The sequence below is a fragment of the Quercus suber genome, unplaced genomic scaffold, assembly GCF_002906115.3.
Source record: "Quercus suber isolate HL8 unplaced genomic scaffold, Cork oak 2.0 scaffold_358, whole genome shotgun sequence".
Taxonomy (NCBI): Eukaryota; Viridiplantae; Streptophyta; class Magnoliopsida; order Fagales; family Fagaceae; genus Quercus; species Quercus suber.
The window spans coordinates 179830-191776 of NW_027069810.1; the positions used below are offsets into that span (position 1 = coordinate 179830).

At 38.3% G+C, this 11947-nt stretch overlaps 1 protein-coding gene across 1 annotated transcript; it reads left to right on the top strand.

Annotated features, from left to right (window-relative positions):
• Positions 1 to 262: 262 nt before the first annotated feature.
• Positions 263 to 6357, top strand: LOC136061856 (U-box domain-containing protein 43-like). Its single transcript, XM_065760227.1, has 5 exons — positions 263 to 1160; positions 1231 to 2022; positions 2685 to 2991; positions 3240 to 3704; positions 4919 to 6357. Exons 1-5 carry the CDS (start codon positions 708 to 710, stop codon positions 6022 to 6024), a joined length of 3123 nt encoding a protein of 1040 aa, XP_065616299.1. The 5' UTR covers positions 263 to 707; the 3' UTR covers positions 6025 to 6357.
• The last annotated feature ends 5590 nt before the right edge of the window (positions 6358 to 11947 follow it).

An 11947-nucleotide genomic window follows, 5' to 3' on the forward strand; every position in this document is an offset into this window, starting at 1 on the left:
TGAATAAAAACTTAATTAGAAAAGAGAGAAGAAGATTCCAAAAGAGGAGAGAGTTTGATTCTATTTATGTAAAAAGCTGGAACTACCAAGGTCAGTTGAGCAAAATTGCCAGGCCAAAAGATGGACAGAGGTATTTTCCTCCCAGTACACAAAAGAAAAGAGGAACTTTGTTTTGTTTCGAGACTCAAATTTCTATTTTGAAGTTATGTTCTTTAGTTTTTATGTAGTTACCAAAAAGATATAAAAAGGGAACAAAACTTTTTTTATTTTTTCAAATATCGGGCTAGCACAAACAAAAAACAAGCAGGCGAAAATTTGGATCCGAATGAATTCGGATCAAGTGATCCACGTCCGGCTGACTCGTTACTCGTCCCCTGAACGTGGCTGCGCCATTTCTTTTAAAAAAAGTTAACGTTGAACCTGAAAGTCCGCGGTTTTAGTTTTAAGTCAAACTTTGACTCTTCCTTCTCCACATTCCACACCCTCCAACGCGGTACTATTCTCTACTCAATAACTCAACAACGGAACAGAACAAATACAAACGCGAAACAGAAAGAAAGAGAAAATCAAACCCAACGTTATCCTAAATCACATTATTCTCTTCTCTTCTCTTCTCTTCTCTTCAGCCAACTTCAACCAACTCTCGCCGTGCCTTTCACTTTCACTTTCACTTTTTGACCAGACCACCATGTCACTCTCACCGTGAAATGACGTCAGCACCACCAACGCCCTCGCCGGCGTCAGTTTCAGCTGCGATTGACTCTATCCAGCAATCGCTTTCTGAGCTCTGCCCCACCGACGACCACCAACCTCGGTTCTACTTCGACAACCCTCGGCGTTTCTGCTCCTTCGCAAGCCGCCTCCAGTTCATTCTCCAACAGCTCCTCCGCTCGTCCCCTTCGCCTGAGTCTCTCCCCGCCGCCGCACTCACTGCGCTCAAAGGAATCGCTGCCGATCTCTCTGTAGCCGCCGATGCGGCTTCGCTTTACTCCAAACGCAGCAAGATCTTCGTCCTCGTCAATTGCCGATCGCTCTGCGATACTCTCCAAGAGCGCACTTCAGCCATAGCTAATTGGCTTGCTTTGCTCGACTCCGACCTCCCCGATCTCCGCAAAAAAATCGCCGATCTCTCCCGAGACATGAAGCAAACTCAATTCACTGTAATTTTCTCTCTCTTTCTCTCGCTCGCTCTAATTTTTCTGCCACGGCTGTTGATTTTGATTTTGGCAGGTAACGGAGAACGAGGAGAGAGTGCATTGTACGCTGCAGAAAGAGGGACAAGGAAGACGAACAAGCAAAGCAGTACAAAGCGCCATAATCATGGACTTAGCGCGAGCTCTAGGGATTGAATCCGATAACTATTCCGAGTTATCGGAGCAAGTCAAGCTCTTCAAAGATGACCTAACGCGATCCAATTCGATATCCGAGAGGCGGATTTTGGTCTCTCTGGAGAGAATCTTAAGCAACTGGTCAGTTCAGCCGGACATCGTTGCGCCGACACTGGACTTCGATTTCGAAGACGACGCCGCTCAGATATCGCCGTTCAAGAATTTCCTGTGTCCTTTAACCAAAGAGGTGATGAAGGATCCCGTGGTGCTCGAGTCTTCTCAGAACTACGAGCGCAGCGCCATTGAGTACTGGTTCGAGCGGTGCATAGAGGACGGTCGTGATCCGACTTGTCCAGTCACCGGACAGGTGCTCAAGTCGTTGGAGTTGAAACCGAATATCGGATTGGCCGGAGCAATTGAGGAGTGGATTAGTAGGAATATTGAAATTCAGGTTAAGACCGCAGTGCAATGTCTTAGTGAGGAGCCTGTTGCAGTGGAAAACATTGAGAGAATACTGGATAGTATGTATAGGGTTTCGGAAGATTATCCTGGTTGTAGATATAGAGTGAGGAATGCTGGCATTGTTCTCCTCGTTGTTAAGTTGCTTAGGAATTGTTCCAAGAGTATAGGGACGCATTTGAGAAGCAAGGCGCTTATGACTTTGTTTAGCATGGCTAGAGACGAAGAAAGCAAGGTGAGTTTTTTCCAAGTCTTTTCTTGAAAATTTTGCAACTATGAATTATTGTTAATCTAGAGATGTTGGTGATCAACGATGAGAAACTAGTTTGAACCTTAAAGGTGCACAATGTGAAATATGCACAGGGAACTATGTGAAATATGCACAAGAAACATCTTGAATCATTGCTGATAATTTAACAACATTGTGCATAAGTTATGGAGAGAGAGAGAGAGAGAGCCATGAATATAGTTGGTATGCAAATAGAGAGTGATAGGAGGGGAGTTGCAAATGAACAAAGTGCAGTTCTTATTTTTTATTTTTTAAAGCTGATCTTTCATCAAAAGTTATATTTTTCCTTCCTTTCATTAAATAAATTTTGTAAAATTTGTAGTAATAATGTAATAGTTTGATTCCAATGAGCTCTAGCAGAAATGACACCTCCTCCCTCCACAAAAAGGAGTGGATGTTAAGGTTGTAAGTTCAAAACCTTCTAGGTGTGCGTATAACTTACCAATTAAAAAAATAAATAAATAAAATTGATACTGTAAGACTTACATTGATCTTTGACAAAGTATGTAATTTTGTTCCCCATATGCAAATATTTGTATCTTTTAGGGCCATATGGTCTCTGTTCCTACTGTTGGTAGTTTCTGATGATATGTATAAAATATTTCTAGAAAATAATGCTTGAAGAGGGTATCACTAGATTGGCCATACATGGTCTTATTGGGAGCTCAGAGAAAGAGAGAGAGTATGCTGTGAAGTTATTACTTGAGTTCTCTAGTGATGAAGCTTGTTGCACAAAAATTGCATCAGAAAAAGGTGCATTAGTTCTTCTCTCGAGCCTGGCAGGAAATCTGGAGCATCCTTCTTTATCCAATCTAGCTGAGGAGGTCTTGAAGCAGATGGAGAGGGTGGAGGAAAATGTTCAACCTTTAGCAGCTGCTGGGAGATTTGAACCCTTACTTAGTCGGCTATGTGAAGGTATGTTTTATGAAGTTTTTGTTTCTGTGGTACATAAATTATTATATGTCATACCATATATGTTAAGAGAATACAACATTACATTGTAACTAGTAACTACTATTTGTTTCTACGTAGAGCAATTGAATAGTATGCCGGAAAGAGAAGTTTCTTGAAATATTCTTCTTACTTATATCAGTTCCATGTAGTGTATAATAGATTTTAGTATCATATATCTTAATTTTAATGTGGAGCATTTATTGGAACAGCTACTGATGATGTTAAAATAGAGATGGCATCTATTGTGGGAAGGATGACCTTGACAAATAGCAGTAAAGAACAAATTGCTAGGCAAAGTTCAAAAATTCTAGTTGAATTACTATCTAAGCCAGAAGGAAGGGCACCAAGCTTGCAAGCACTGTATAATTTGTCAGGGTTCGATGATAATGCAACCATCCTTGTTGACGCTGCAGTGCTTCCAGCTCTTATAAATATTCTGTTTGAAAATCAGGATGATTCTCCTGATTTGAAGGAACTGGCTGCATCTACAATTGCCAACATTGTTTCAAATCCAGGACACTGGGAGTTGGCATCCATTGACAAGAAAGGTCATTCAATGCAGTCCAAATCATTTATATTTAGTCTTTTGGAGCTTCTATCTGCTGCACCCGTTCAATGTCAAGCACCCATTCTCCATATCCTATATGGAATTGCATCGTCTCCCCAAGCATCAGGTAATACCTTGTCAACAAATTTAATTCTAAAGGGAATATATTCCCAGTCACCACAACATGCCTTCATTCATATGCATCTTATTAAATCTTTCTCTGTTAATATCTCATGATGCCAATGAGCTCTAATTCGAATGACACTTCCTCCTCCCACAATAATGGGTGGAGGGGAGGTACTGAGTTTACTTGTGTAACTCACCCATAAAAAGATAGCATCGCCTCCAATCAATATATGTCCGATTTTTATTTGTTTGATCTATTTTATTCCATAGGAAATGAAACTTAAAAATAAATGTGGCTGATGCTGTTGAAGGCCTTCATGTTGGTTTGATGGTAATATTAGGAAGCTATACTTTTTAAAATTTTCCATACATGAAATAAATAAATCCTGTATACTTATCTCCTCAAAGGTGGCCTGTCAAAAACAATATAAAAGAAGCAATGTGAATTTTGAATTACAATAATTTTTTCAACTAAAATACCCTAGTCTTCTACCATGATGATTATGAATAGGGGATGTCCCTTCCGGGGCATGATGTTGGTTTTCACTCAATATGCTCATCAGCTGATGCTATCAAGACCCTGTTGGGATTAAGGTCAAGCTATAGCTGAACTGACCTAAAGAGAGTGTCTGTGGCCTCTGTACTGTTTAGATCCTTTAGACATTCCTCAGCAGGTAGGGGCTACCATATTCACAGTTAGGTAGAGTCTTCATGATTGTCCGCCCTCCTCATCATTTTTTTCTGTCTCAAAAATTTTATATATATAGTGGTTGTCAATCTAGTTAGTTCCTAGGACCATGATGGTGTTCATGATTGTCCATCTTTATATTCTCAGCTATTGTTCTTAACCTCTGGATGTGGAATCCTTTTCCTTACTTTTGTCACTAAATTACCGTTATGATCATTAAATCTTGCTACTTACATAATTATTGCTGTTTTTATGTACCTCAAATTGCAAAACTGAATGCGCAAGATATTGGAATTCATGGTACATCAAATATTTGCAGGAAATTAGGTTAACTTTTTATAAACTGGGTTTCATATTTACAAGCTAAATTTGTTTAGGGTTGTGAGACGTTGAATACAATTGTAGAATGGAGACATTTCTCCTGCAATTGTAAAATGCTCTGTTATGTATGACAACAATACCTTATAAAATGGAGATTCAGATTCATAATATTGTATTTACAGTAAACCATGTTTTATATTTTGCAGAGTCGGTAACATCTCATGTAAAATCTGGGGAAGGCATCAAAACCATCATATCATTTCTTGAACACCCAGAAGTTGAACATAGAATTTATGCTTTCAGACTTACAAGAGTACTCTCAGAAAGGTTTGGTCAAGATTTAGCAAATGAGTTGAGACCTAACAAGCTTCCCTTGTTGAAAGACAAACTCTTAGACAACCAATCCACAGAAGGTGAGCGATCTGATGCTGCTTGTATACTTGCTAACCTTTCCCTATCAGAAGATGAAGTGAAAACACTATTAGGAGCTAGTTTTGTGAAATGGACTGTTACTACTCTCAGAAACCAGAGCCGCAGCTCCAATGTGAGGATTTCTCGACCAGCATCAAGCATGGCGGAGGGGCTTCTTGGACTTTTACTTCACTTTACAAGGAGTCTTGATTCGCAAACTCTTACTATTGTGAAAGAGCATCGCCTTATGACCATTTTCTGTGGGCAGCTTGGTTTTTCTTCAAAACCAAGAGTGAAACAACTAGCTGCCCTTGGATTGAAAAACTTGTCCGAATGCGGAAGGTCAGTTACTTCTGGGGACGCAGAACCGCCACCTCCTCAAGGATTCTGCTCTTCCTTAGTGTTCATGTGTGGGAAGGCTTCAAAGAATCCTTCTACATGTCCCATACATGATGCTGCATGTGAAGAAGATAGTCAGTTGTGTTTGCATAAGAGCAGCTGTATCAAACCTCTGGTTGAGCTTCTAGCAGATGAGGACACTGACGTTCAGATTGCTGCAGTGGATGCACTTTCCACACTAGTGTCGGATACCTCCAACAATTTCAAGAGAGTAGTTGAAGAGCTTGAGCAGCAGGGTGTGATCGATGCCCTGATCACTCTTTTCACAGAAGTTCGACCGGGAGAGCTTCAAGAGAGGGCAATTTGGATGATAGAGAGGATTCTGAGAGTGGAAAGCCAGAGTCAACGGCTTGGGCTTAATCAATCTTTGGTTAGGGCATTGGTGGAAGCCTTTAAACATGGGAGTGCCAATGCAAAGAGGCATGCCCAGGATGCGCTTACCAACCTAAAGCAGATATCAGGTGTTAGTGGCAAGGCGTCTAGTCAGACTCGGTCACGGTAGTTGCCAACGAAAAAATGTTGGTTCTACACTTACACTCTGACTGTGTCAATGTTGTATAATTAAACTATAAATCTCACCCTGTATAGTTAGTAACACAGGCCTAATTGCATTCATTGTTATAAGGAATCACCGTTCAATTGTGTGAGAGAGGTGTTTTGAGCACCCTTATAATCTGAGATTGGTTATAATGGCCTAGGATGGGTTGGACTTCCAACTTTGAGGCCCTCTTACAGATTTAGGGTAGTAGTTTTCTAGCTTATGATATTGTTATTGGTTGGGATTGGTTCATAGTGTAACACGTTTGAATAAAATTATACGGACCAATTTATTTTATTTTTGATAGAAAGTGCAATTTTATTGAAGAAAAGGTGATCAAGTGATTACCTGATCGATTGACAGGCCCCTAGCACTCCTTACCATCTGTGCCTTTTTTACTTGTCCACATTGCATGGGCCTCAGTTTCAGCTTCCTCACAGTACATCTCATACAAGACAACCCATTTGATATCATTGTATTGTCAATAAAAAGATTTAAAAAAAAAAAAGAAAAAAAAATGGAAATGTGAGTAAAATCATATCTGAATTATTTCTTCCCTAGTGGTCATCCACCGCATTATATTATTTCTAACCCTGAATACGCATATCTCTCTTTGTTATATGTTTCTCAGTTTTTCTCCGTTTCTATTTTGGTGTTACAATCCCTGTTGGAGTACATATTTATAGAGGACAAAGAAGATAAATTGAAGGGACAGAGCCTTAATTGAAAGGCTTTTTCCACCCCTAATGAATAGATCTTGTCTATCCTAAAGAATTAGGGTGGATGGCTTGTCAGTCTCCCATGTGAATGGACAAAGTAAAGACGGACCAATTTATTTTATTTTTGATAGAAAGTGCAATTTTATTGAAGAAAAGGTGAACAAGTGATCCTGATCGATTGACGGGCCCCTAGCACTCCTTACCATCTGTGCCTTTTTTACTTTTCCACATTGCATGGGCCTAGGTTTCAGCTTCCTCACAGTACATCTCATACAAGACAACTCATTTGATATCATTGTATTGTCAATAAAAAGATTAAAAAAAAAAAAAAAAGGAAATGTGAGTAAAATTATATCTGAATCATTTCTTCTCTAGTGGTCATCCACCGCATTATATTATTTCTAACACTGAATACGCATATCTCTCTTTGTTATATGTTTCTCAGCGTTTCTATTTTGGTGTTATAATGCCTCTTGAAGTACATATTTATAGAGGACAAAGAAGAGAAATTGAAGGGACAGAGCCTTTAATTGAAAGGCTTTTTCCACCCCTAATGAATAGATCTTATCTAGCCTAAAGAATTAGGGTGGATGGCTTGTCAGTCTCCCATGTGAATGAACACAGTAAAGAGAAATATATTTAACACTGGTGGATATGTATCATAGTGTTCTACATATTCCTTTTCTTTGCAACCCTTTAAAATAAGCCTTGCTTTATACTTGCCAGATCCATCAACTTTTAGTTTTCTCTTGAATATTCATTTATATCCTCCAAGTTTAGAACAAAAAGATCCACCAGTTCCCATATATTTTGTGAGATGGATTCAATTTTACTATTGACAACATCTTTCCAAATTAGTGTCTAAAGCGTGGACATTGCTTACTTGAAACTTTGAGATTCATTTTTTAACATAAAAATTAGAAAATTTTGACCAAATGATTTTGATGTTTTTGTCCTCTTTTTGCGCCTCGGTTCATCATTATTCCCCTTTGTTGATGCCCACTTCGACAAGGAGGCCTAATAGCAAGAAGAAGCCCAACAATATGGGAGGAAAAGAGTTAATTAAGAAGAAAATCATTAAACCCGAATGGCAAGAATAATGGATCATAGGCCTAGAAAATAGTAAATGGGTCTTAAAGAAAGCAAGTAGGCCCAAAGGAGCCCAGAGAAAGAAGTAGTAAATCCATGGGCATTATGAGAAATAGAAAGTAAGTAAAGATGGGCCAAAGAGGCCCGAAATAATGAATTAAGTGATTAAGGGATTGGTGGGAAAGCCCATAAACTCCAAGAGTAAAGGATATGGTAATTTGGGCTAAGGAAGCCCAAAAGACTTAGTAAAGGCCCATGGGAATAAAGAATTGGAATGGGCCGAGGATGCCCAAAAGGATGAAATGGGTTGAGGATGCCCAAAATAGCATGAATACTAGGCCAATGATAATACTGGGCCACTAGAATTAAGCAAAGGGAAAGCATACAACAAACCCAAAAGAGGCTCAACAAGCACGAGTCAAACAATAGCACAGCCGGAATGACAGTTTTTATAGCATGGCAAAAGTGCTAACAAACCCACGAAATGGGCAAATAATGGATTAGAGAAGGAAAAGTCCACAATTAAGTAAGGCCCAGCCTAAAAAGGAAGTGAGACATAAAGAACGAAGGCTCAGAGACCCATTCATGCCACAAGAAGTCAAGAACGAGCAGCAGAATGTATAGACGAGCCTTTAGGTCATGGCAAATACATGAGCGACAGACAAGCCATGGACATACATGGAAGTGGAGCACGCACAAGGCTCAGGCATCACCAACTTGTGCCCAGCCAATACAAGAGTGGTAGGCCATGGGTCAGTAGTAAGAGAGGGTGTGGTCTAGCGGTGGGGAGAAGGGGAGAGTCTATTCTGGAGTTCCCACTCAAACTCTTTTGGGGGGAAATGTCCTGCTGGGATGACATACCACCTAAAAGAGAGAAAGATGAGTTTAAATCACTAGATGCATGCCATGAGAGATATTGAGAGAGAATGCCCACCCTTATCTAGAAAGGAATGCCACGACGAGCAAGCAAACAAAATAAGACCTTTTATCTAGTAATGGGATGTGGCACGGCCAGTACAGGCAAGTGGTGGTGGCTGGGTAGCTGACAGACTAGTAGGTGGCCTGAAAGGACACCCACACCCAGACAAAATCAGTTAAGGGGTAAAATAGTAAAAACCCATCATGGAAGACAGTATAAAAGGGTCCTCCGCCATGCATAGGAAAGAAAACAAGGAAGAAAGGGGATAACATAACAACACCACAAGAAAACAACGAAAGAAGAGAGTAAAAAACAAAGTAGAGAACTTAGAAGGAAAAGAGAGTTATAAAGTAAAATAGAGAGTAGGCAAGAGTGTGGTAGCAGGCATGCACCGAAAGGCTAATCCCTTCTTTCTCTCTAAAAGTCTACCCTCTAGAAAGGATTAAGGAATTTGAGGATAAGCCATCTAGGCTCATTCTCTCAAAGTGGGTAATTTCTATGGCGGGATCTCCCTGTGAGGTTACCCATATTGAAGAAATGGTTCCCTTCTTGGACTTAACTCCGTAGGACAACCAAGCATGGTAGACATCATTCTTCCTTTCATTTTTATTGATTACATGATGATGTTATTTCCTTTTTCTTTATTGTTATCATCTTGTTTATATTGTATTTATATTGCTGCGTTGCTTCTTCTTTTGTTCCATTCAGTATTTCTTGTTTTCTGGCTGATAGTAGGCATATTTTCTTTTGTTGTTGTTATATTACACTTGTCTGCCATGGGCATGTGACCAAAATTTTAGTAAAAAGGATTTAGTTTTTGCACAAGCCGGCTTGGGGTATATTGTAATCAAGCTGGTCCTGACTCTCCTACCCAGAACCATTGGGCCATAGCGTGGCAGGAGGTAACCCAACCCGCAATTGCAAAAAGGTCCACCACACCCTTTCATAAGCTTTTGATCATGGGAGCTACTAGTGACAGGCTTAAAATATCTGATAAGCTTTTTGTTAGAGATATATTAGACATATTAGCCTAATGTAATAGGCCCAGAGGCAGAGCCAGGGGGGGCGAGAAGGGGCAAGTGCCCCCCCTGACTCCTCCAAAAATATTCCATATGTACTACTATTAGGAATTTTTTAAAATGCTTTACCTTCCTTGATGCAGAAATTAAACAAAAATCAGGAAAAAAGCTTCTTGGCCTTGCTGAAATAGAGGGAAAATGACAAGCTTACCTAATGCCCAATAAGTCAATGACACCGTGTAAGGAAAAAAATTGGAAACAGGGAAAAATTTTCCTGACACAAGCAAACATAAATGGAAGAATTTCCCTTAGGCACAATAACACACACCAAGAGCTTTGACTTGTTAGCTGTTAGCTTTTAATTACCATGCACTTAAGCTTAGCATAATAATAATGCATTTTAGTGTCTTTCTTATGACATTTCAATTGATAGTCCTATATTTTACACAATTTTTTTTTTGTCCTCAACTTCTTGACATTTCAATTTTAAATTGTGGGTTTATATGCTATGAACAAAAATTTTAATTATTTTGAAAAATAAATAGAAAGTTGAACTTTTCCTATAGTTTCAAAAACAATCAAGAAAAGATAGTGAGATGTGTGTACAACTTTGCAAGTAAATTGCTATATTTTTAATATTTTTCAAATAAATTTATTTCCACAATTTATGTTATAGTATTAACTTAAATGTCTAACTATAGTTTACGTATAATTAGTTTTTGTATGACACTTATAGTTGTTTTTATAATTTTTTTTAATATAGTTTTTTTATTATTTAATATTGATTTCTAATCTTGCCCCCTCTGAATTGAAATTCTAGCTCCGCCATTGAATAGGCCTAAACCCACTTCTACTTGTATTAGTAGTCTAGGCATTTAGTTGCCTATATTATGATTCACTGTAACACAAACTTTGTACTACACTCTTATAGAATAAAGATATAGCTCTTAAGGATTTCCTCTATGAACATAGGCCAATAAGATTGAACCATGTAACTCTCGTGCTCTAGTGTTCCTATTCTATGCTTCATCTTACACATCCACTCTAACATACACAACATGATATACACATCGCATTGCAAATATATTTCTGATCATGGGAGCTACTAGTGTTGTACTTATAATTTCTGATAAGAGGGTTTATTACTATCAATTCTTCCATAGCATAATTTATAGATGTATCTCAAAGCCTAAGTCTCCAAATAAAGGAAGCTCTATCCCTCCTCAAGAAGTTCCCAAAACGCATCACTCACACATTAATTAACATGATGCACATAACCAAAGAGAATCATCATAGCAAAGTAACCAAATTCTTTTATGATGAAATCATTACACAATGATCACGATACAGTAAGTACGAGAATTTCTTTTAAGTATGGAGCAATCAATTCAAGCCATAATAAAATTCAATCAAGTGTTAAACATATCAATGAATAGTTACATCAACCGAAAGGTTAATCCCATCAACCAAAACCATGATTTAATTCCTTAACCTCTTAATCCTTCTTTGCACTTGCAGATTCAAGTTTCTGCGCATAAATCTATTTGTGAACTTCATTTAATCCACGTAAAGGTCTCCAATTGGCTTGAAATTTAATGCAAATTACCATACATATGATTACTTCATACCCTAAGAATTTCAGCTCAAAAAACAACAATTATAAATTGCACACACATATCCATTATAATTATTCAATTGAAATAATGTGAAATTAAAAAATAAAAATAAAAACTTTGGGGGAATATTATAGAATAAAAGTTGATATAAAATGTGTTTTTCTCTTTTTCCTTAATTCTAAAACAAAATAGACATCTCAAACACCCATAGTCAATCACATCATTTACAAAACCTACAAATCCACCACTTCCGACTTTAATATCAAAATCGTAATTGCCGTTGTCACTCAATATAAAATGCAAGCTCCCATTCCTTGGTTGCAGCTAACTCATACCGGTTAGGATTAGATGAAACAAAAATGTTAAACCTAGGTAGGTGTCGTCGAAAGATTGAAGGTAAATGATATCGTTTTTTATTTGTGTGTATTCGACATGGGATGGTATGAAGAGCTATGAGTGTGTATATATAAAGGGGTAGAAGTGCAAGAGGTGAAAATTGTGAATTAAAATGCAAAAAATTTTGTG

Coding starts and splice junctions, on each gene's coding strand:
- LOC136061856 (XM_065760227.1), top strand. CDS start 708: ATGACGTCAGCACCACCAACGCCCTCGCCGGCGTCAGTTTCAGCTGCG. Junction 1,161..1,230: donor TGAAGCAAACTCAATTCACT/GTAATTTTCTCT, acceptor TGATTTTGGCAG/GTAACGGAGAACGAGGAGAG. Junction 2,023..2,684: donor CTAGAGACGAAGAAAGCAAG/GTGAGTTTTTTC, acceptor AAATATTTCTAG/AAAATAATGCTTGAAGAGGG.